The sequence below is a fragment of the Epinephelus moara genome, chromosome 24 (genome assembly GCF_006386435.1).
Source record: "Epinephelus moara isolate mb chromosome 24, YSFRI_EMoa_1.0, whole genome shotgun sequence".
Taxonomy (NCBI): Eukaryota; Metazoa; Chordata; class Actinopteri; order Perciformes; family Serranidae; genus Epinephelus; species Epinephelus moara.
In genome coordinates, this window is record NC_065529.1 from 21,513,162 (window position 1) to 21,539,788 (window position 26,627).

General features: G+C 41.4%; 1 protein-coding gene across 8 annotated transcripts in view; it reads right to left on the reverse strand.

Moving 5' to 3' along the window:
- Positions 1-26,627, reverse strand: part of magi1b (membrane associated guanylate kinase, WW and PDZ domain containing 1b) — a 167,811-nt gene that overhangs the window by 50,377 nt on the left and 90,807 nt on the right. For 6 of the 8 annotated variants that reach the window (XM_050037298.1, XM_050037297.1, XM_050037299.1 and 3 more), the window contains exons 3-6: positions 10,309-10,428; positions 5,532-5,774; positions 2,176-2,401; positions 210-292 (exon numbers count right to left, since the gene is read on the reverse strand). In XM_050037298.1, coding sequence (XP_049893255.1) covers positions 210-292; positions 2,176-2,401; positions 5,532-5,774; positions 10,309-10,428 — 672 coding nt within the window. Of the gene's footprint in view, positions 1-209; positions 293-2,175; positions 2,402-3,442; positions 3,599-5,531; positions 5,775-10,308; positions 10,429-22,017; positions 22,370-26,627 lie in introns of those variants that run through there. The other 2 variants (XM_050037301.1, XM_050037302.1) reach the window with 2 other exon arrangements.

Sequence of the window (26,627 nt, forward strand, 5' to 3'; positions counted from 1 at the left end):
GTTGACTGGGATCTAACACCAGTTACCTTTAATTTACTCATGAACTAAAAGTCATTTAATAATGCAAGACACACGTTTCATATCTCGTAAAAAAACAAAAAAGAGAGATGTTAAAGTCAAGGACTGCCTAAAGCCCTGTTCACTATATATACATATTTTACAAAAACACACGTAATCTCATGGGTGATCATGCTCAAACACCAACGTACCATCATCTTCACATTCTTCCAGGGGTTTCTGAGGCTTGTCCAGGCACCGAGGGTCTATCCACGAGGTGGTCTTTGTATTGTGGCTAAAAAAGAAAAATACACACAGTTAAAACTACCTTGAGTTGATAGCAATAATGGGAAAGTCCTTCAATATCCTCAAATCTGGCAAGTAGCAAGAAAGACTATTAGATAAAGACTTGCTGGTTTATCGTGAACTGAGGGACAGTTTCGTCAAACTGCATTTGTCGAGAGATGTTGGAGTCAGAGGTTGAGGCTGATTCACACAAAAAAAAAAACCCCTAGTATGGTCTGTTAGAAGAAAAGCTCTTGCACTGCTGACTTTAATAACAGACAGCAGCTTTCAGATGGACAAAAGCTGCTGTCTGTGAAGCAGAGAATAAGAGTCTTCTATAAACCACTGAACTGGGACTATCCTTTAGGAAACTTTATAAATGGACAACAGAACCTGACAAGGTCACTTATTACAGACTCACCTCATTGTGCTCAGTACAGTACTGTGGGACTTTCATGCCTCTTACAATTTCACATTTTCTAAAGCTTTTAATTGATGTCCACAACAACATACTGTGTATCGTATTGAGTAGAAACATGGAGCTAAAACTACAAACTGAATGGGTAATCGTACAAAAGCCTAAAAAAAAAAAAACTGTTTCTATACCTGATGTCCAATTACAAACTGGAAACTGTTGTGAGCAAACTGCATAATATTTCTGTCTAATTAAAAATGTAAGTTAAATATTAGGCTGTTAATAGAGATGAATATGTGCAAATGCATGTAAATAAATTGTAAAATAACAGCTTTCTGGGACTCTCAAGACATTTAAGTGGAGCTTGCACAATGACTAAAGCCCCTTTCACACATGCAGGCTATCCCTGAAATGCTCAGGAACATTTCCTGCATGGCGACATGTTTGAATTGGAGCAGGAATCGATATTCAGGGAAATCTGTACCGCCAATTTCCCTCCTCAAGACTTAGTAACATTTCAGGGACAATGTCAGTATAGCTGTGTTGTGAATGAATGTAGCAACATTGCAGGGACAAGCATGTAAAGGTTATGTCCGTCTGATGAAAGATGGTTTCACGTGGAATGAGTGAAGCAAATCATAAGACTCCTCTCCGATACCTATTTCTGATTTAAGTAGATCACGAAAAAATTATTTATTCTATGGTCTAAAACAGTCCAAACACATTAGTAAACATGAACAACTCCCAAATCCAAAAACTAGAGTGCTAAAAACTCAGACCTGTGATGTTGTCAAGTATGAAGTCTGGAGCTGCACTACATACAGTGAATGGTCAAAGATGTTCTTGATGACACTGAGCTCACCCAGTTGAACCTTTTGAGTATATGGGTACATTTTCTGTTTCAAACATGGAGCAGCTCCAGAATTTATATTCTACAACATCACAAGTTGAAGACTAACTTCTCTGGTTTCTGGCTTTGAGAGAGAGCAGCTCATATTCACAAATATTGTTTGAACTTTCCTAGACTATTAAAATAACATATTGGAATTCTTGACTTGGGTAATGTTCCCCCTTAAATACACCACAAGAACATTGGCACTGGACAATAGCAGCTTCTTGTTTGCCATACTCCTGAAAATAATAAGAGAAGTCTTCTTAGCCCAAATTAGTCTTGTTCTGTTGAGCTTTTTGGTGGTTGGCATCCATAAGTGTTGCATTACCACCATTAACTGGACCGTCCCTTGCCCCATCTATTTTGGCACTGCTACGACTTGTGTGAAAGGGTGCAAGACGAAAATATTCTTTAACGTAGTGTGCGTGTGTGTATGGTGAAAATCTCTAACATTGTCCGAACGGTGATCCAAATAATTTACAGAAAACTATGTGTGTCAGAGGCTTTAGTCCAGCTACAGCATTGTCCACCCAGAAGTGAACACTGGCATACTGCATTGTGAGTATAAATGCCTTGAGTTACTTACTCTATAAAGTAGACCTCTCCGTTCTCGGTGTAGGCCATCTCCCAGTTATCAGGCAGAGGTCCCAGCGGATCCTCCGGGGGAGGATGGCTCAGGTGAGAGTGTGACTGCTGAGTGCTCTCCGTGGTGGCCGATGGTGAGGGGGTTCTCTCAACGTAGGGCGGATCACTCTGGCGGGCGGGGAAGGGGCGCAGTGAGTGATGAAGCTCGTCGAATTCACTAGAATCTCCTGAAGGGTGTGAGGCAAACACAGCTTGGTGTTAACAACACTTCGGTTAGATGGCGCTGAAGACACATTCAGGAACAAAAGAGGCTGTGGAAACAATTTGGCTGCCACGAGAGGAGACTCAAGACATGGTCAACCAAAAAAATGGTTTTCGATTGCTACAGTCGCTTGCACTGCTTCAACACCTCCCTGGATGAGATTGGTTTATTTCTAAGGAGCATGACATCCCTGGATACAGCACAGGTTTCAGCCAGAACATGGGCGACTGTGATGTATGAAGAAAAACACGCTTGACGAAAAGGAATTACAATTTTGCTGTCAGTGTTTTTCCAAAATGTTCCACATTAATGAAAAATCTCTTCTGACTCTGTGGTCCAAATATTTCCATGATGAGTGTGGTTCAGTAGTTTTTAGAAAGCCTCAGCCCGGAGCTTTCACATTTAGTTTTTGACTAAAATCACAGTTACTCTGCGGTGTTACAGCTTCAGCCACAGAGACATTTACTTCAGTTAAAGGCTGCTGAGTGGGCAGTTCACACCTAAAACCACGGCCTCTGAAGTGCTATCACCTCGTTTCCTGTTATCTCATTTTCACACTCACACTTGACTGGCACCCTTGTAGCTTGTACAATCACAGACGGCGAATAAACAACTTTTGGTCCCACCTTCTAAAAACACATGGCAGAAACAGCTTTAGAGCTGAGTCAACCTCCTCACAATGCCTACTGACCTACTAACACACAAGAAGAGATAAAAAAAAAAGAGTAATATAATTCAAAATCATCACTGAGAGAAACCCTTTTAAAAAGCTGCGCTGGTGTCAGTATCATGCTTCCAAACATTTATAATTAATCACATAAAACCTCCCACTAATTCACAAACACAAATGACCAAGCAGTACTAATGATATCATTAAGGATCGTCTCAAAAATGGAGGTTGTTCAGTCATCCACCCTTTGCCGCTCGCAGCCAGATGGCACTATTTTACATTTTTGGACGCATAGATACAGGCAGATGTAGTCAAACCCAGAGACCACTTACTCACCAATCAAAGAAGCTCTTGTATTCTGCAGCCCCTCACCACACCAAAACGCTCTCTCTGCCGCTCTCTCTCCACCTCCTTTGTGCTCTTTCTCCTACTATTTCATTTTCTGAGCTTATCCTCCTTCACAGAATACAATCCTCCGTCGCTTCTCCTCCTCACTCTGTCCAATCCTTTTCAGACTTGCCTACTTTGACCCTTTCCCAGCCACTCCCTCTTTCTATTTAACATCCTGCTACCTTCTCTCTCCACTTGCATCCCCTCCCTCTTTGTCCATCGCAACTTAAGATTCGGTTTTTCTCTCCATCCAAACAGAGCTGCAGAAAGCAGCATTCTAGTGTTAAACTCCAAAATAAACAGAACACAGCATGTTCTCAGGCTGCTGTAGGAGGCGGCTCTGCAAGCAGCTGCCTGGGTGTTCACTGGCTTCAGGTCTGTTTGTATTAAAGGTGTCCACGCCAGCTGAAAGAGCATGTGAGTCATGATCTAAGTTCTGCAAAACAAGGATAAGCTAATAAAGGACAATGAAAATAAACCAACAATAAGTGTCATGCAGCCTGTTGAATAACTGCTGTCGATTAGTTAGAGGCAAATTTGTGAGAGGGTGGAAAAACCTTTGTGGAAATGTTGAAGAGAGCTAACCTGTGCGCACTGTGTTGACCAAAGCCAAATGTGGCACTTCACATCGGCTGTTGCCTGTGCGAAAAAGCCAAATTTAATTTAGTTTGGAGAGTAGCACCAGCCTTGAGGTCTGTTCCGGCCCGGTATTTTGTATCTAAATAAATGAAAATTGCGCCTAAATCCATTTGAGACAAAATGCTGTTTACACCTGACGTCAGAATGAGTTTCAAATGTGCCTCGAGTTTGCCGCTTGTTATTGGATTTCACCTCCGTACTCACCGTGTGAAGCTGCTTGACAGAAAAAAAATGCACATCTGTGCTCAACTGAATGGCAAGAGAAAAGGACTGTGGAGGCTTTTTCAGAGCCCAGTCTGAGGGCAGACTTTAAACAACTGTATCTGGGAGGTTTAGTATTCACACTGCATTTCACTATTGCATGGTCTGAGTGATACATTTTCAGTGTATTTTTAATATGTTTTGAGTGTGGTGGGTTGCTTTAATTATCATAATTCAAGTATCAAATATCATATTAGTCAGTTGATATCAAAAACAAGAACAAATGGCCACCATAAGACACAACAGTCTTATGCGATGTCTTCAAATTACTTGTTTTGTCTCACCAAAACCCAATGGTACTGGAGTAACGGGGTATTCCAGCTATTTAGTACTTAGATTTTTATACAGGGTGCAAAATTAACTGTTTTGTCCAATAGCCAAACAGCAAGTGAGTGCCCAAATTTTACCAGCCACCTCATAGATTATAATTGTTTTGGGTTTTTTTTTTTTGCCTGGTGAGTGAAACAAATCTACTAGCCACTTGCATATTTTTTGGCTAATTGATGGTGCTTATTTCGTACCCTGACTTTGGTCTCTTTCATGAGTCAAAACTCCAAAAACACTGGATCCAACATTTCCCATAATGCAACTGGGTAATGTATATCATTAAACCTTACTTGATTAGTAAATGTCCGTGCCTTTTAAGCTTCACAGTTTTGTAAACGCAAGCTTTCTGTTACATCATCATCTGGGTTATTTTCTCAGACTTGAGCTCCTTTGAGAGTCGCTGAATACATTAAATAACTGTTTGCACAAGCTGAGCAGTACTCTGCATTAAAAGTAAACCAAACATAATGTGTAAAGGAGAAGAGTGCCTCTTAAATATATGACTTTAAAAGGAGACAACGAAGCAAATCTGTACTTCTGAGAAGTTTCAATAAATATTCTGCTTTTTGCCTCCTCCTAACTTAAATCATGTTACACAACATGCCTGGTCACTTTATTCCACAACTGACATCCTCACTTTGGAGGCTTTCGTCTGTCAGACTCACAAACTGTGCTCTCCCAGTGTTCCTTGTGACACAAGCATTAGCCAAAACCTGTGAGAACATCCATCTATTCCTCTGTTCTCTCATTACCCATCCACATACCACGCCTTCTCCCCTCTCCTCTGCCTCCTGTCAGCTGTACATACCTGTAAAGCTACTATTCATGTCAGGGAGGTCCTCGTCGTCCTCCTGCTGCTGCTCTCCAGGCACTATTCCAGCATTGTGCATGTCATTGTAGGACTTCGTGCGTCGGGGAGTGGAGTGCTGCGAGCCCGGCAGGCTACCGCTGAGCCCGTCTGGCAGTGGGGCATCACCGCCGCTACCACTACTGCTAATCACTTTCCCACCGGGGGGCTGCACCGGTGGCTTGGGCGTCCCATAATAGTTACCTAGGCAACGAGAGAAGGAGGCAGGGGTTGGAGGGATTAAAAAAGACGAAGAAAAGAAGGGCATTTCAGTAGGAGGGGTCAAAGGGTGTGTGTGAGTGAGTGAGTGAGTGAGTGTGTGTGTGTGTGTGTGTGTGTGTAGCCTTTGTATGCAAATAGAGAGACTGGGTTTGTCTGTGGGAAAATGTGAATGTCTGAAGCAAAGCTAAATTTCTTTCTTGTTTGACCCACTGAAGTTCAGACCACTTTGTTTTAACTTACCACAAATTAAAGCATGTTTTACACAAATGATGTTACATCTCACTATTACAACTCCAGTAATTTGAGTCAGAGTTGATACCATGGAGTGTTTTTTTTATTCGGACACACAAGTACAGTGGTAGCTTTCTTCCAAGTAGTTCACAAAATTGTCTGAAGACATTTTGTGAAGCAGTTTGCAGCCAAATTGTCCTCCAGTGCCAGTACCACATTTCAGATAAACTGACAGTTTCAAAGGCGAGAGAACAAAACACGCAGAACTGAATTTTTTTGACAGACCGACTCATTCTCATCCAAAGTTAGACCAGGCGGACCTAAGGAGACTGTACCATCTGAAGACCAGAGTATAAAGCCAACATCTTAATGTGACAGGATGGCACTGGCATCCAAAAAATAAAGGGAATGAAAAAAATGTTCCCATCCAGGTGGTGAAATTACAGTCAAAAGATAAATTGGCAAACTACAACTTCAAATGGGAAAAAGACCTTTTTCACAGCAGACATTTTTGGCATTTCATAGCAGGAAAAGCACAGGTGTAACTGATAATATTAATAAAAACTGCCATGTCTTCCATGAAAAGGATTTATTAGCAGCTTTCAAAATAGTCTTTGAATGATAAATTCTGTCTAAACCTTCAACATGAGTCTTAAGTACCAACCAAAAAAGGTATTATTAAATTCCTTGATGAAAACATAAGATATCTTTTTACTGTTGAAGACTGGTAGATAGGCTTGTGTACTAATGATTCTTAGTTTGAAGTTTACAGTTTCAGTTGGAGAGGTATTACAGCAGAGCATAAAACCTACAGTCCAACATGGTGATGGAAATATCCAGGTGTGGGGATGCTTTTGTCGGTCTGTCATTTACACACCACATATTTCATTCCACATATAAAGTGGAAGCTGGTTTGAACAATCTGTTTGGTAATTTCAGTTATTTTTCAGTTTCAACCTCATATAGTCAAAAACAACATTTTGTGTTCGCCAAACATAGTGTTGTCTCAGATTACAAACTGCACTGCAACTAGCTGATGCTGCAGAAAAACTTTGAACCATGAGCCGACCACACCTTACTGAAATGTTACCCAGAATCCAGCCTCCTTATTATTTGTAGTGGTTGGCTGACAATGAAATGGAGCACTGTACGTACTCCCTCTGATCCCTTGTATCATCACTCCCCTCTCTATAACCCCTTCTATACAGCCTGTTTAAGGTGGGAATGTTGTGCTGTCATGCCGCCTCTGTTCTGTGTAAAATGTACAATTGCGGAAAGGAGGGATGCAGCTGTCTTGCCTTTAAGCTGGCAGCAAAGGTAGTAGCAGAGCCCAATTTATGTCTGTATAAAGTGTGAGCTGGCAGGATGGAATCGATGTAATATTTTGACAATGTGTTATGTGTACGACCCATCACAGGGAAATTTAGGGTGCTTTCAGACCTAGAGTTGTCTCGCTTTGGTCCGAATCAGGGACTAATTTTGTTACTACGTTGCATAATTGCCTAGAGTTGGTTCGTTCACACAAACTTGATTTCAATTGAACCGAACCAAACAGTGCAGGTGTGAAAGCACCCTTAAAAAGCAGCTAGAAGCAGTTAGCAGCTAACTCAAAGAGGAAAGAATAGAAGCAGAAAATGTCCAAAAATTGGAGAGACAGTGATGTGCGGGAGCTCCTTACCCTCCCAGCAGAGGACAAGATCAACTGCCATATTACAGGGATGGTAAATAATTGTCATTGCCATGTTAATGCTATTGTTATTGTTTAGAAAGTGCTGCCCAACTTTTGCTTCTGGAATGTCTGCTATCTGAAATAACACACTGGGGTGACACTACGCTGCCTTTGTTTGGTTCTGTGTCCAAAAGCAAAGTGGTGTAATGGAGGCTCTTCATTGCAGCAGTACTGTGGGATCTCTGAGTAAAAAGGGCATCTGCTTCATGCCCCATCTTCGAGTTTAGCTGGTTTGGCTGGCTGTCCAAAACTAACTTGTTAAAAGCACATCGAAAGAAGATATTTTAAAGTTTCTGATTTCCTTTATACCGTCATCAGTGGCAGTGAGTGAGCTAGTTGCCAATCAGAAGCCCATTGGCCTTGTTTGCTCCTCCTGGCTTGTCGTCAGACGGAAATCCATTGTTATGGAACAGTGAACAAGCTAAGTGAACACAGCAGACACTTAATTAAACATTATCTGACTGAATGGAAGTGTCACGTTGTGGTGTTGTTGTTTACAGTCCTTCCAGTGTGTCAGTGGTGACTTTTGTTTATCACCACAGTGTTGTGTGCTGTATGTGACACGTTCTTTGTGTCATGATCACTGAAATTCATTTTTAGCTTTGTTGTGAAGAGAAGGTGACTATTTTTCACAACTTTCTCACTTCATTATGAAAGAGACTCTTTAAGCTTTCGTCTTTTTGGATAACCAGCATGTGGGAATATATTTTTCTCCAACAAGTAGGAAATGGAAAATGCATCTGTTTAGATGCTGCAGTTTATCCCGCTGTGCAATAAACTGCAGCATCTAAACAAATGCATTTTCACTGGGGGAAACTTGTTTAATACAGAATAATAATTTTGCTTTGATTAACATGTCCACTGTTCAGAGAATGCTTACAGAAGCATCAGCAACAATCTCTGAATGCAGTTTATACACTGTGTGAACTCAAATGTTAGCAGGCAGGGTGATCATTGCGCTGGGAAAGGGTTAATAAAGCCTTCCAAGGTCAGACAACCCACACATGACAACTTATTCCACCATCATACACAGATTTTTTGGCAGCTTGCAAGGAGCACATACTTGATGATGAGGTAAATAGATGATGAGGACAACATTGGATAATAGGTAGGCTGGGATTACAGCCGTGTCGCAATCGCTTATTAGGACCCAAAGACTTTCGACCTGACCTTTATGTGTGTCTGTATCACTGTCGACACTGCCCAGTCCAACTCCAACACCCACCAGCATCAATTTTTCATGAATACACCTTTGTGATGTTGCTTACATGAAAGACAAAGCATATCAAGATGTTGACAGCAACCTTTTCAACTTTAAAACAAACTTTCCCCGGCTACTTCTACTTCAGCTGGTGTTTTCCAGTATGTCCGAGAGCTTCTTCTGAAAGTGCCCAGGGATGGGAGGTAAACATATTGCATAGGGCTGGCTAACAATACATATATGGTGGACACAGTGATAGCAATCATGGTGCATACGATCAAATACAATCCGAGAAAAATCTTCTACAACATGTCTTCCTGCTTTATCGCACTGATGAACTGAGGAGACAATCTGCTCCGACATTAGTACATCTGCCGTTCTGTGATAGATTTCTTCCAATGTGATTGTTGAATGACAGCGCAAACATAATCTAGAGTGAAGAGTGCGCTCTTTGACTCAAAGGGACTGACACCAAAACTTGGCTGTAGCGGGGGCGGGCATGTTTTGAGCGCCAGCTGGAGGCAGAGAGGAGACATGCTTCCCTCCTGCTGTGCTAGCAGGTGCACCTGTCCAAAAGCAGGCTGATCGGCCTGGACAGGGACACAACATGCCTGCTTGCTGACGATGTACCATAGGTGGGCGAGTTTATGCGCTGGCTGGAGGGACAGAGGGATTTGGTTATTTTCTGCCGTACAAGCTGGCACACCTGTCCAAAGTCAGGTTCAATGCCATTTGACAATTCAAGCAACACGGAGAGAACAAAAGGGAAAGTCGTGTCTGAGAACGCCTACGCACAACCACAACTGTCCAGTACATTTGTGTTATTGAAGGATTATGTGAGTTTGAATTAAAATATGTAACTGTGTCCTACTGTATCTTTATGCCAACAACAGGACTGCAACTAATGATTATTTTCATTGTCAAGTAATCTGTTGGTTATTCCCTCCATCACTCCATTAGTTGTTTACTCTAAATAACGCCCAAAAAATGCTGATAATTTCTATTAGTGTTTCCCAAAGCCCACGATGACTTCCTCAAATATCTTGTTTTGTCCACAAGTCATAGATAGTGAGTTTACTGTCATAAAGGAGTAAAGAAACCAGAATATTGAAGAAGCTGGAAACAGAGAATTTACTGAAACCGATTTATCAACTGTGAAACTAGTTGGCGTTTAATTTAATGGCTAACACCTAACTGATTAAATTGCTGCAGCTCTAGTCGGCAAACTTCGTTTAAATCACCACTGAGGTTTACTGTTGATGTTCTGGAAATCCGAAACCTGTAAAAAACAATCCCTACAAGTTCCTATCTGTGCACACAATACATCGAACCAAATGTGTCATTTTTTAACTTACCGTCATACGTTCCTATCTCCAACAGGGTCCCACTCTTCTCTAACTCCAGGAAGTCCTCCACTGAGAGGAAGTTGTAGTCCACACCAGGAACTTCTCCTTCACGTGGGGCGCGGGTTGTACCTGGACAACAAAACAGAGACAGGGTGGGAGTTAGCAAACAAGAATGGATAACAAATAATCCATCTGAAATTCATCGTGGCAGCTGGTGTGTAATAATTTACTGGAAGCGTTGCTTTCATCAAGCTGCTTTTTTAAGAAACAGATTTATCTGCCATTTATTCTGACTTTCACTTTCCAAATGTTCACTGTTTAAGGTAAATGAGACAGAGGATGTACAGTGTCTGGGAGAGTTACAATGCTGTGAGCGATTTTAACACTGGTAAAAATCACATGTAACACGATAGCAACCTGAAAAGACTCCACTCCATTGTTTGTTGTGATCTTCTTTCACACTGAGGTAGAGTGTGAGGTACAGTAGTAGCACCTCAGTGGGATCCTGCCATATGTGGGGGGAAATGGGAGTATGTGTGTGTGTGTGTGTGTGTGTGTGTGTGTGTGTGTGTGTGTGTGTGTGTGTGGTTTGGCATGTGGCCTGTGAGATTCTAGCACTTGTCTTAAATTACTGCTAACAGTTGGCCAGTGTGGCATCAATGGTAAACAGCTATACAACTGAGACAACAGTGAGATGACAACACTGCAAATGTAACTGTTGATACAAGCCATACTGTCTTCTTTTTTTTAATATATGCAAATTTTCAGGTTCATAAATGTATTTTGGGTTTCTACTAGAACATGTTTACATGCTTTAATGGTCAAAAAACACTTTATTGTCCTCATACTGTCTGTGCTGGATCACCTGTATTCACCCTCTGCCTGAGACGCTCCTTTTAGCATCTGTCTCTGTAAGCCCCCCTCCCAAAAAAGCCCAGTCTGCTCTGATTAGTCGGTGTTACAATGTCTTGCAGCCGGAGCATGACGGTAACAGGGAATAGTGGCACTTCATACCATTAAAAATCCACAATAAAAGCTTCAAAATACAATCAGACATGTTCCAGCAACAATATGATCCAGCACTGGGGAGAAATTTCATCAGCAACCAAGATTAGCCTACATGCTTTCCTGACGTTAGCATGTAGCTACATGTAGCAGTGTAAGCTACATAATGTAAACACCTGCAGTGTGCCTGGAGCAGATGACCTTATAAAGAAATATGTCACAAGCTCAGCGTGTCTCGAAAATAGAAAACAACATTGGAAACAGACTATTCAGAACGATCTGAGGCCTGAGGTTTTTGCTCAAAGGGGTTACATTTACATATGTTTGCCTCATCATTTGAAACTTTGACAGAAAATAAAGAAAAGCATAAAGGGTCCCATTTAAACAGTCTGCTTTCTTTGCTATCTTCAATCATTCAGACTTTGCCTCACTGGTGCACATTTCCACTCTATTGTCTGACTAAGTTTTCTTGCTAGCTGTTTCACTCTCCACTGCATTCACTGTATCCCATTACAAAAAGAAAACTATTCTGTCAGTGACTCAAAAAATGGAATAAATGTAAGTATCCAGACAGAGCTCATGGCAAATAATCTTTCTCATCTTGCCCTGACAGACATCTGTTTGCCGACAACCGAGGGCTTTCCCTCCTTTGCTACCTACCCTTCCCCTCTCTTCCATCTCTTGATCTATCCGTCTTATCTCCCAATCACTCTGTCTCCAGTGGGCTGGTAAGCAATAAGCTGGTAAAAATAGATGTGTGGGGATAGGGGGGAGAGGCTCCCACTGCAGCCACGTTCAGTGACACTGGTGATAAATCACAGATGTGCGGATCCTAACTCAAGCAAGCATGCATTACACTCACGCAAGCATACAGTGCATGTAGAAGGGCATGTTATGTTTGAAGTAGGGCTGCTCAGTTATGGTTAAAATCATAATCACAATTATTTGGGTCAATATTGAGATCAGGACTGTTTTAGACAATTACTTATGGACTGTGGAAACATCATGCATTTACTGAAGTGAATTACTCTGAGCAGCACGCACAGGAAAGAATGAGAATATCATATATTTGAATATATTTCTCACTTATACCTGGATGGTCTGATTAGGTCGCTAAATTTGTCCCTAGTCCACTAGTCCCTTTTTAGAAATAAAGTCACTAGGAGGATCTGAAAAGGGTCTTGGAAGCCAGCCTCTGAAGACACTGAATCTCTCACACAAAATATTCTCGACATGCATCTATTCATTCACCAAGCCTCCACAACCCCTGCACTATGTATTCCTTTAGGTTATCTCTACTGTAAAGGGCACACACAGAGAGGGCAAATCTTCCTGTACATCACTAGCATTCATACTTGAGCGCACACAAACTTTCAAACTCCACTATTTGTGACCAGACACTCGAGCAGCAAGAGGAAATTGATCTAAAGTCAAACAAATCCCCTCTGAAGTCTATCAAACAAACAGTCAGTCCGCTCATTCCCAGGCACCGAGTCTTTTACAGAACGTCAACCTTGGAGAGTCCTCAGCCGAGCCCGCGCGTTCAGCCGACTGTCAGTTCACTTTCCACACAAAAGTGGCCATTGATTGGACTCTATTTAGATGCTGCTGCTCTTAGAAAACCAAATAGGAAGTGGAATTGTGACCAGTGTTTCAAAAGGGATAGAAAAGCACAGCCTTGGCTCTGACCCAGGGGTGAGACACTGTCATCGCTATAGGCCTAATTAATTCAATACCCCCTCCTCACAATAGCTCCATTGACCAAGCTGTGAAATAGAGTGAGAAGGAAAGACAGTTTGGGACTGAGAGTCGGGTATAGAGACTGCTGCCTAGAGTTAGGTGTGGATGCGCCCAACAACAACTAAACTGAAGAAAAAGAAGTGAGACTACCAAAGCTAGAGTTAGCATAATTCAGCTACTGGCACATACAGTGAAGCCTTGGTGATTTGCTGTGAGAGTGTTCGTCTAGTGCTGGCTGGCTCATGGCTTAACAGCTTCAACATCTTCACCAGCTGAGATGGGTGGGTGGGCGTTGTCAAAAAAAAACCCCAAAAAAACTCATCATTAGCAATTCAAGGAGATGATCAAGCAAACAAGTGCTGAGATATTGGCAGTCGTACTGAAGCGCAGGGAGCTAAGAGCCACTACTGCTGCATCAAAACACATGCACGCATGGCCCAAAAAAACACAGCAAAAAATGTATTGTAGCCCGTAACAGTATAACACACAAAAATAAATGCTCTAGGACTGAATGTTCTTCAAAAAGAACAACAAAGAAAAAGAAAAAGGGAGGTAATTTTTGTGTCTTCATACATCATGCCACTGGGGCTCTGCTGTTGCTAGGGACAACCCAGGAAGGATACGATAGTAGAGAGAGGGAGATGTGGGGAGGTAATGTGGGGAAGTTTGTCCTCCACTGATGATGCAGTCCTCTACACAGTCTGCTCTGGCTTCACAACTCCCTTTTCAGTTCCATGACAGAAATACGAAGCACCACAGCGGTATGACTCAAAGGCCTGGGCCGTATGAGAAAGCATAAATGATGCATGCGCAAGAAAAATGAGAGTGGGAGAAGGCTGGAGAGAACGGAGAGATATTGACAGAGAATAAAATCATAGAGTGAGAAAAACACTTCCATGAACTGCAATGACCTCACTCTAAATAAGTTGGTATACTTATTAAACTGTTTACATAGGTTGGTGTACAGGGCTGGGCATTATTAAAAGGCAATACTTAGGAAGCAGCAACCAAATTCTTTACCATTAGTTTACCTTGAGTATTCAACCTTAAACCTTGTCTTTCTTTCACGTTGCATTGGTAGTATATACTCCCAGCTAACTTTGTGCAAATTCTGTAAAACACTGTCCTTCAAGTCATTCGTCTTTCAAATGTCAGCCATCTGTTTCCTTTGTCAACACGTTCTCAACCACTCCAAGGTAGAGCAGGAGTCAACAAGCACAAAGGTATAAGAATAGAACAAATAAGGCATAAACATTATTTACATTACACATTTTAGTGCAGTGCCTCTAAAAATACCAGTTCTGAGAACAGACCAAAATTAAAGCCTCTGCTTCCTTATCTAATACCCCATATTTCCCTTCAATCCCTTCATCAAACCACTGTTGGACTAAACGCAGCAACACCTCAACAAGCAGCAAACATTCACAGAGGCAGTAAGGCTTCACTTTATATTAGATCACGATGCATTTTGCAGGTGTTCACATTATTGTGTCCACCCCCTTTTACACAGCACAGGGAAATATTCAAAGCTCATGTTTGCTGTCAGCGCTGCTGCAAATGTTAACTAGCAAGCCAATTAGTCGGGCATTATTTGATTCTCTATAGAGGGGAAACAGACAGTTGGGAGCCAGAGTGCAATATCTCTACTGCTGAACAAAAGAGAGCATTATGGGAAACCGTCATGTATGTGGAATACTAATTTGGGATATTTGAAAAGTTAAGATTTAATACTGCATAGTGTGCTGGCTACAGACCAGAATGCTTTTGGGTTGAACTCTCAAAACACCAGAAGAAGACACTAGTGCTGTGTGTAAAATATGTTAATACTAGGTGAGGGTTGACTACATGAATGTAAAGTTGGGTGTTGCTTCAAAAATAGCACGTACGGACTGCTTAATTTCCACAGATGACGCTTAACTGCTTTGTGTGCAAGATCTTTGTAGTATCATGTTCTAACATACGGAGCTCTAAATAACCACAAATAATCATTGGTTCTGTTCCCCTCTCTGTATGTCTATGATCTTGCCTGTCCCTTCACACAACGCTGAGCCACCTCTTCCCTCTTGCAATCCAGCAGAGGGTTGACTCAGATACCAACAGTCACAGAGGGGTGCTACGGCTCGTGTGTATGTGAATGGCAAACGTGCTTTGGCTTGTAATGGTACAAAAAGGGGCTGGAAAGGAAACACCTTCTGTTATAATCAGCAGCTGTTCCACCCCCTGCCTGCCAGCACATACACATGTACACACACACACACACACACACACACACACACACACACACACACGCACACACACACACACACACACTTAACACTGGGGAGGAGGTGCGTGGCCAACAAATGGCATGGTCTGGGGCTAAACGAGAGCTGTGGGTGGAGGGTAATCACTTAATGGAGCTTTATACACCCATCTCCCCTGACACACACACACACACACACACACACACACACACACACACACACAAAGTTTCATTACCATAACAGCCACAGTGGGAGAACTGTCCCGTCCATGCTGTGAACCACCTATGGTGTCCAGATTAGAACCCCACAATGAGAGGAGCAACTTAAGGCTGAATTATAGTTGTGCGTGGGCTCTACGCAGAGCCTATAGTGTCATAAGCCGTTGTGAGCATCTGTGCTTGTGCGCTGGTGTGTCTGTGTCACCTTGAAATTACACCACCAAAACTCTAGTTGGCGGTGAGGTTTCTTTGCCACTGTGTAGAGTGTCTTTGAGGTGCAGTAAAATTTAACATTTACAAAAGAACAAATTTCGGCTCAGATATAGCTCACAAAGTTCACAGACAAAACAACTGTCTTTTGCTTAATACTTTTTTCCCACAAATACAACATGCTAACGTTACTGGTATAAGTCTATGGCATCTTGTATAAATTAGCCTAGTAGCTAGCAGACTTTTCCCCTACTCATATAAAGCCAGGGTAAATCACACACAAGACTTCAAATGCTTCTTTGTGGGGGGTTAGAGTCTTCCCAATTTGTCCATAAAAGTAAATAAAAGCTTTGTTTCCTTTGACGAAAAAGATTTTTAGTGAACAAAAATAAACAGGAGGTCTGTGTTGACGCGACGTGTAGTTACATGTCTTGGGAGGTGCACATCAGGTTACGGCATCTGTGCCAAGCCTACACCATAGGTTTGACACAGATTCCACGCAGAAGTATAAACTGTGCTTTGGTGTTCAGCATCTCTACTCTGTATCTACAGTAACTCAACCCTGTGTTGTAGTAAGGGTTAACCACATCACAGCCATGCCACAAAATGGAACCGCGGGGCAGAACCTGTTATCACTACTACTCCTCAAAAACACTGTTTCTCCCTCTCTTCTGAGAGAGTTGCCATCCTGATGTTATTCATGTAATTTCATGTTAAAACTGTTATCAGTGCATTTTCTTTGTTCTCTAAACGTCTGTGATTGTTTGGTCTGACATTTAGATTTTCAAGCATCAATGTGGCCAAAACAGACACTCGGCCAGTGAGAAATAGCTTTGAATGAGACTCCAGCGATACAGCGAGAGTGAGAGCACTTTCAAACTGACCACAGCACTATGGCAAAACAACACAAGCATTTTTGTGGGTGTGTTGCAACAGAGTACTTAGAAAAGTTCATCACAGCAACAGACATTTTCTCCCATGTCTCAAAGCTTGCAAGGCAAAATTAGCACAATGCTCCAAGTATTTAGGGACATTTTTAATGTGTGGTGTTTTTCCCTACGATCATTCCTGTGTTAAAGAAGTCAACAGGATTACAGTCTCAAGAATTACTGCATTGTTTCTCACAGTGGTCATAATGAACTGCTTGAAGCGACAAGTCATGGACCACATGAAATTCAGTCTGTCCTTCTCATTAGATCTCTACAATTGTGTTACTGCTCCAGCTTTCTGAGCTAAGTCTTAGCACCTAACAGTCAAGTTGGAGTCCCCATAAGCATCTCTGATATCAACACATTGAGGGCAGGAATGCGTGCCGGGCCCATGGCTATCTATGCTGCTCTGTGGAAGGGTAGCTCTTGGACAGGTGCAAAGATAATCTGTTTCTTACGGTGATTTTTCAGCAAGGCCTATCCTGATCAAACCCCATTAGAAACCAGCACTTCTGTTGTTGGAAAACTCAAGAATATAAAGTTTCTATATCACTGAGGATCTTACCTGGACCCATACATCTCATCCTCCCTGGCAAACAAATGTCACTGGCTCCACTTCTTGCAGCAACTAAGATAGCCAAGACTCCCAACATGATCTTGTCTACATTCTACAGAGGCACCATTAAAAATGTACTGAGTCACTACCTTGTTAACTGGTACTGTATGGGTCCTGCAACACTTCAGAACTCAACTCACACCAGCATATAATGAGGACAACAGAAACATAATTCACACTGCTCTGCATCCACATATCATCAAGGATTCCTTTCATCCATCAACAATGCATCCTTCCCTCTACCATCTGGTAGGAGCTACCATAGCCCCCCAGCAGGAACAGCAAGGCAGAGAGACAGCGTCTATCCCCAAGCTGTTAAGCTTTTGAACTCACTGACCTCCCAATCAACTACTTTCAAGGCTAAAATAAAACCCAGCCCTTTTCACTGTCCCCCTCTACCTCCATATAGCTACTCCTATCCTCTGTACTGTAAGGGAGAGTAGTGATACCCCTTTTCCATCAGATCAGCTCTAGTTCTTGAAGCGTCTCCATTCGGGATTCTTGGAACCTCGGTGCTATCTAGCAAACCAGTCCTGGTTTCCATCAGATTTGAGCAGAACCATTGTAATCAAGGATGTTTAATCAATGGAGGGTATTGCATAGTGCACAGCATAAGCAAACAGTATTAGCAAGATGGCGGATCACATTGAATACCTGCAAGATATTTGTTTTTATCCGAACAACAACCATGGACCAACTATTTATGAGACCACTGCATGCCTTTTTTGGACAGTTTCTGACTTGTCTTCACCAGAATATGTTGTTGGAAAAGGGGGTATGAAAGGACTTATAATTTCACATGAAGCACTATTAGGCACTTAGTATGAATGCTGCAATGTTTCATGTATACATGACGGTATGCATTGGTATTTATTACAGTTATTTAATTGATGTTTTTAGGATTTTTCTGTTTTTATCCTTGATGTTTTAACATGACACATATCTGTTGATTTTAACCGGTCTCTTTTTAAAGAAAAAAAAAAAAAGACTCGGTTTCACTGTAAAAAGGCTCTTATCTAATAGTAGATGTAAATCATTTGCATAGGTTTTCTATGTTTCTTTACTGATGCAAGCTTTTGTATGCAGATCTAATCTTTCAGCCAGTATCACTGGAAATGAAAAACTACAAGTTCTGAAAGAGAACAATCTGTGCTGTCTAGTTCAATCTGTCCCTCATTTACTGGTATCTCTACTACCCTTTTGTTGAATTGTAAAAGTAACCACTGATTGTAAGTGAAGCTTTGTATAGCTTACTTCCTCCCTGTTTCATTTTGAGCAATGGTTATCAGTCCTTGTGAAAGGATTTCTTGGCCACACTGACTCCCATTTATCTGAACTTAAGTCCAAAGCATAATGTTGCTTTATATGGCTGACATTAGTGCATATTCACACACATTCAAAGCTCCATTCAGTGATATTATCAATGAATATGTTCAATCCAGTAACTTCCTTTGCTGTGAAAAGGTTTACTAGTACTCATCATCCAAATGAAAATCAGCACACAACCATGCAGCTCTCTGCAGCTCATTGTTGTTTATTTGGTCAGTATTTAGACTGTAAAGTTGCTCTCCATTCACTGTACTCAGATGTTCCAAGAAAACAAGATCAAGCAGGCAGAGTGTACACAACCTGTCCAGCACGAAACAGCACAGAGCCAAAGTAAATCAGCCCTTGGTGAGGCTAGTCAAATATCCTGAGAGCACAAGATAGCCACGTAGGTGGAATAAACCAGAGCTTAAATCAAAGTGAATAGTAGAGTTACATTCATAGCTGAGCTAGAAAGAAGTTTCCAATGGGATGCTCATGTTACCCTGTGTCTTCAAAGAGGTAACTGTTTGCTAACACAAGCCATTAGCGCTTGGCAAACAAGTTGTATTTCAGGGCTTTGATTGTGCGAGTTGTTTTCAGAGTTTTCTGACACTTAGTGGTCAAAAATTGATTAATGCACCTTGAAACACACTAATTAGATTGAACGTAGATCAGAATTACACATGTAGTGTTTCTGTTTAAAGGTATAAATGCTTGCCAAACTATTGTACCATTTCAAAAGCCTAATAGGGGCCACTTTGGTGTCACTGTGACCTTGGCACTGTCAATCAAAAACGTCATCCCCTCCACACAGCTTCTCTGGACTGGGCTTATCAACGACAGGGAGCATCCAGTTACACCGTGATGTCTTTCAAACCACAATCAATACATGACAGCAACTGGTCACGACCCTCGCTGTGACCTTGGCCTTTCCCTGTGTCTACACTGTCACTCAGCTTACACAGGATCAATATCAAATTGTCTCCTTCCCATCATCTCAACAGAATCGACTCAACTTTGGCGTTAAGGGTTCATATTTTGGTTCAAAAACATCAATGAGGACAATAGCATCTTGGCTTGTTTTTTTGGTTGTGTTGCCATATTGAATGCCACATGCAAACATCAATAGTTAATTGCTAGTTATTCCAGTCAGTTATCAAGATAAAAGATAATTTTAAAAAAAATCAATAAAAAAATCAATATCTATAAATAGTGTTTGGCAACATGACAATATGAACCATCCAATGGTAGAAATGTCCACCAGTAGAGATTTAGTAACATCATTTTCATCTTTGGGAGCTATTTTGGGCGGGCTATGTAGCAAATTAGGGCTGGATTCTCGTGTGATCTCACAATCTGCCTCAGAAGATAACTTGATTTGGGCGGACATCGAAAAGAAGAGTGAAGTCGTAAATACAGAAGCCTGTAACAATTGAAACCTTAAAGCTTCCATTTGAAAGAATTTTTGTTTTAGGACAGAGCAGGGATGGAAGTATAACTTGAGTATTTCCCTCTTTGCTAAGAGATACATTTATTTAGAGTAACCGTTTTTTACTGTCAACAACATACAGGTTGTTAACCGAGACCCACCCTTTTTTAAAACTTTTGGATCATGAGTCAGACGTAATCAGACTGGGAATTGACGCTGCGTATTGTTACTTTTGCACCTCTCTGCTGGGACGATAGAAACACAGGTGATGGACAAAAGTAACAGCTGGATAAATCTACCACAAAACAAGTACGTATTTAATATTTCTGACATATAAAACACTTCTATGCTTCAGTTAGTCCTCTAAACACATGACTATGTTACTCTCAAATCAATTTATCATGTTTAGTGTTGCAGTTGTATGAAAATGGTCCAATGTGTCAAACTAATCTTTGTGTATAATCACCATTTTCTTTTATGAATAATACTGGATTGGAATAAGATGTTTAAACCATCACACATCCTTACCCATCACATGAACTCAATCCCCAAATTATGCACGTTCCTCTCTTTCCATTAACAGCAGAGACAGTCCAAGCAAACCAACCAGCAACTTTACCCTAGCTAGCACCAAAGATAGGCTAGCATGACAATTTAAACCTTCACTGACACTTAAGTTATGAATGGATCTAACATATGATATACATTTACCATCTTTAACAAACCAAAATACCTTTCTTTTTTGACTTAATGAGTGAAAATCCATTTTCTACTGTAACTGACAAAACTGAAATGATCGGGCTGATTTTTCGCTGTGTACTCAAGAGTAGGAGGTACCTCCTGTGGACCTCCAGGTAAGTTCAAGATTTTTAATTACCAGAGAAAAGGTCTTTTGTCCCTGTATTGTCTCGTGAAGTTTTTCTGTTTGTATGGAAGGTCTAAATAATCAAATAATCAAATGTAGAAAGAAAATAATCAAATGTGATGAAGTACAATCTGGCTACGTTGAACCATTTCTTAATTGAATAAACAGAACAATTACCCCATTGTGATATTACCATGATATAAAGTAACACATACTGTGATAGAGGATTTTGGCCATATTGCCCACCCTTATCTATCACTAGCTCACCTAGAAATCCTCCGCCTAAGACTTTACATACAGCCCAGACATCAATTTCCTTCTTTCACTGTATATTGTATCAATGGGTCACCTCTCTACCCTATGCAGAACAGTAGTGAGGCTCTTACTCTACCTTTATGGGAATGAATTAGACATAAAAGTGTTTGTATGTCTTGCAAACCACCCACATGCAAATCTTGACATATACCCCATGTTTTTAACTCTGTAAAACAAAACGGATTGCTCTAATGCACTTAATATATGGAAGATCCTCACCCCTTCTCTCTCCAAGCACAACTAACGCTCACTGGCAGACAAATCCAAGCACCTCATCTATATTTAATTGATGTCAGACTATTTTAAGGGAGCATCTGCCCTTCTAGTGGCAGGATAGACTCAGACTAAGGTTGCTGACATTTGTGAGGGCAGAGGATGACACTAAGATTAGATTTGAGAGTACAATGACATTATATGAAAGACCAAAATGACTACATTATTCAATTATGCATCACTGAAACATCTTCCACAACACGCTGTAAGCTTGAGAGGTAAATTATGATCACTTCAAGCGTGCTAGATTTGTCTGGAGGAGGACAGAACAGAAATGCTAGCAGGCGAGAGGAAAATGTGCTCAGCTTGGCAACAACTGAGTTTAAATGACAGAGGAAAACACATGGTATCAAAATTAGCTATCTTTTTTTAACGCAACAGCATCAAAACACATGAAAAACGCAAAAGGAGGCTGTACAGGCATGCACACAGCCACAACCCAGCTTCTAAAAATAACCATGTGTGAAAAATCTGTTTATTTCCTACGCTTGCGTTCCCCCAGAGCAATAGAGCACCCTGGGCTTGCATATCCCCCAGGCCTGGCCTTGCATTTTAGCTGTGACCTACATTGAATTCCCTCCACAAGGACAATGTTGGGCTTGACTCCTTGGACGACTTTGGGATTCGAGCTTGGAGGTGAGAAGCTGTCTTGCTTGAGCTCATCATCGTATCCAGTTTGGTGGCGTAGTTCGACAGTTTTTATAAGTCTTTCTTCATCTTGCTTAAATCTCACCGATTTTTTTAGTTTGAAAGACGCAAGCGAACCAGACTGAAATACTTCCTTCATATTAGTGCCAGGTTTCTTTCTCTTTTTGCGCACTCCGAAACATCCACAAAGCTTTAGAAAAGAAAGAGGGAACATATAAGCTGGTTGTACCAAATAAAATAGAGATCCAAGTGAATGTGTCCAAATATCCTTGAGTGTCAATGTTCAGACAGTGAAAACTAGTTCCACATTAGCCAGCTGTAGCCGCAAAATATCCATGGTATAAAGTTTTTTTTTTCTACTTTTTGTTTGCTAGGCAAACAAGAAGGAGGACCTTGCTCTGACCCCAAGGCTCAAAGACTATGGGAGGTGTATCACTGAAAAATTGCTCCACCCAAAACTAAATTTTGGCAATATGCATGAGCAGAGAAAATGCAGACAGATATGTCTACAAAACTTGGATGAGGCCTCGAAGGGGATAATATTATTACACTAATATTTTCAAACACTAGCCCCACGGGTCACAAAGCACCTGAAATTTGGTGGCTAAAGTACATTTTTGGTGGCCCAAATGTGAATGCAAAAACAACAGAGGCAGTTTAATGCATGAATAGAACAAAGTATGTTTTTTAAATTGATAACTCAAGTTTTTTGTAAACATATGGTACATATTCTCACAGTCTCTTTATGGCTCTCAGTCTCAATCTTTTTTGGCCCCCACATGACTCACCCACGCTCTTCCTGTCTGCATTAAAACAACACAAAAAGCATGAGAAGCCTATAATACATACTTCCAACTGTTTGGTTGCCGTCCAATTTTTTCATTTACCACAATAAATGGTAAATGGACTGGCACTTGTATAGTGCCTTCCTAGTCTTCCAACCACTTAAAGCGCTTTTATACTACAGAGTCACATTCACCCATTCATTCACACATTCACACACTGATGGCCAAGGCTACCACAGGACCATACATACGGCTACTCAGTTTAAACACACTCACACCAGGCGAGGAGCAATTAGGGGTTCAGTATATTCCCCAAAGATACTTCGACATGCAGACAGAAGGAGCCAGGGATCGATTACTGGACGATCTGCTCTACATACTGAGCCACAGCGACCGCCCATGGTCTGCCTTTTGTGTTTCTGGTTCTTCTGTAAGGATTGCTTTAGTAGTTTTAGTAGGCTTAGTAAACCCATATTTCAATAGCCCACACATATCTGTAGCTAGCCGCTGTTTTGGTTTAACAAGTGACCGTGTCAAGTGGTGACTTTCAGCCGAATGTGTCCGTGGCTGCTTGTAGTATAACTTCCGTAAATGGTTGCCATGGAATAGATAAATTAACACGTGTGTACTTCTTTAAATTGATTAAAATTGTAGCACAGTGGGGCAGTGGTTAGCATTGTCGCCTCACAGCAAGACGGTTCCTGGTTCGAACCCAGGGCTTTGCATTTTCTCCCCCATATCAGCGTGGGTTTTCTCCGGGTACTCCAGCTTCCTCCCACAGTCCAAAGACATGCAGGTTAACTGGTGACTCTAAATGGGCTGTAGGCGTGAAAGTGAGCATTAACGGTTGTCTGTCTCTATGTGTCAGCCCTGTGATAGTCTGGTGACCTGTCCAAGGTATACCCTGCCTCTCGCCTAATGTCAGCTGGGATAGGCCCCAGCACACTCATTAATAAATTATTGAATGAATTGATTAAAGTTTAATTGAAGGCTTTTACAACGACACCTACGGGGGCAGCTGTTGTTCAGGAGACAGAGTATATTGACCACTGATTGGAAGATAGGTGAGTCAGTCTCTGGCTCCTCCAGTCCGCATGCTGAGGTATCCTTGGTCAAGACACCATAACCCTAAATTGCTCCCAATGAGATGAGCGTGTGTAATGGTTGACGGAGTAACAGGTGGCACCTTGTGTGAATGGGTGAATGTGATAGTGTGAGAACGATTTGAGTGGCTGTAAGACTAGAAAGGCACTATGCAAATGCAGGTTTGTTTACTATCAGTTTCCATGTTCTGTTTGTGTTTTCAACAGCCGCCATCACTATGAGCATCATGACGCATTCGGCTAGGAGTCACCAGGTTACACGGTCACTTGTTAAACCAAAACACTAGTGACGAGTACTGTTTTTCTGTTTATATAGGATGTTGACCTAAAAGGTGTGAATGAATCGGGATGTTTGTGGAACTGGAGGCGCGCAGTACAGGGATTTGTTTTTGTTTTAACCTTTTTTTAGACATGTAATCGCATTGAGAAACACAGTGTCATTCTCATGAGCGGCCTGAGGGGGGCCACAAAGGGGCTACCTACTGGGGATTTTTGGTGGTCACAGAGTAACTATTTTGCAGCCATGTTAATGATTAAACCCTGAATTGAAAAGAGGATCCATACTGAGATATTAAGAAAATACAAACAGTGTCTGAGAGCTTGGGCACAATGATTGCTTTTAACAACCATACCAAGGATCCAAAGTAAACCTGAGGATAAAATGGTTCAAAGGTCTGTTTATAACCAGCTTAGATTCCTCTGGAAAACCTCTTTGCCTGAAACTGACAATGATCAATGCTCACCTACTCTGCACCACTCACTCTGACCGCCTCACACATGTGGTGTGCCGCTGCTGATGACATAACCGCATCATCAGTTAGAAAAACAAGACCAATTGGGTTAATGCACACATACCCTGGATTTCACACTGTAAGGTTATGTTTTGCAATTCCGAGCACACTGCAGCTATTTCTGTGCATGGATTAGCACAGTTTTGCAGCGTCTATCCAGCATAATGATGTTTATGACAGGTTACAAGTAGTCTTAAAACTTCTAGAGTCAAAAATGACTGTTATTGAATCTGATCATTGCAGCAGATTACACTTTATTCCTCATCATGAACCACTTAAGATAAGGTACCTTTTTGCCCTGTAGCCCAGCCAGTTAAACCTTGAATTACCTGACATAAGGAAGTCAGGTGACTTGACAAAACAAGTTAGTCAGGCTCTCAAGAAAACACACCTTCCCAAACAGTGACATTAACAATGTGCCTGAAAGCTCTGTTTTATAAAAACATGTCTACATGTGCTAAGAGGACTAAGATAATTCAGTTTAAGTGTAAGATTCTGATCATTTTAATCACACTGAGATGCAAAAGACACATATTTTGACTCTGGACTGAAAACTTCACAGTATCTCCAACACCAACTAAGTCTTTTCCATCACAATCCATCTTTCCATTTGAGGCAGGCCTTCAGAGTATGCCCACACTACATCAACAGATACACAGACTTCAGTATGACCTAGATACAAATTGTCTTCAAAAGTCAGAGGGTTCAGAGAAACGACGTGCACGGTAAGGTGGAAAACGCCTATAAATCAGATCATCGTCGATTCATTTCTTGGGCAATTTGAAATGCAGGGTTAAAAATAGCACGTAAACAAATCAAGTGGGGAAAAAAAAGATTATTTGTTTCAATGTATTCACCGCGGTGAACTGATCACTGCCATGAGTGAAAAGTAGGCCATCATAAATGTGTTTGGCAATGATTCATTATCATAATTGTTCTATTAATAGGCTCAGCTATTCTTTCTCGGCTTGTGTGCTGCCATTCAGGTCAGTCAGGACAGGAGTTATTTGAAAGAGTGCATTTTAAGCAGTTTGCGACTGACATGGGAACAATGGCAGCACTCACAAACTCTGACAGTGTTTTGGGGGAGTTTTTTTGTTTTTTTTCTACGATGGATAAAACGCATGAATCATTGACAAACACAGAGTTAAATGTATGTGCTAGGTTAGAGGAGAAGCTGTTATCTGCAAAGCTTGATTAAAATTTTCATGAGCATGACCCAGTGGATGGCACAGGCAACTTGTGGTGCTCCCTCCCCTCCATCTCTCCTTCCCTTCTCCACTCCTTCCTCTCTGTCCATGTTTTCTTTGTTCCCTCTGTCAGTGCTCCTCTCATTTGTTCCAGTCCTTCAAATCCGTAACACCAGCAACTCTCCCTTTTAATCTTTAAGCCACTATTCATCTCCTCTCGTCTTTCATACAAAGAATATTAAGGAAGTTAATACCACAGACTCCTCCACCCAGCCTCTGATCTGCTCATTTGTGTTTTTACTCTGTCTCCAGTACGCTTGGCAGATGTGACGGCTGCCTGTGTGGCCGGGCAAAACTGTTTCTGCTTTGGGGTTTGACTGGAGGACAACTGTGGTTTTTCTCAAGCCGCCGACTCAGTCCATTCCAAAAAGCCCAAACTCCATTTTGCCGATGATGTTGATGATGTCATGTAATCCAGAAGTACACAAAATAACTGCTGCTTCATTCCTCTTGGCTGCCACACTCATTTAAGTGACCAGCGATACTAAAATCCAGATGTGAAGAATAATGAGGATTCTTTGATATTCTACATAGTTAAAGAGGAGTCAAATGTTCTGGGGAGTTACTAATAAGAAAACACTGAATATACTGTACTCTACT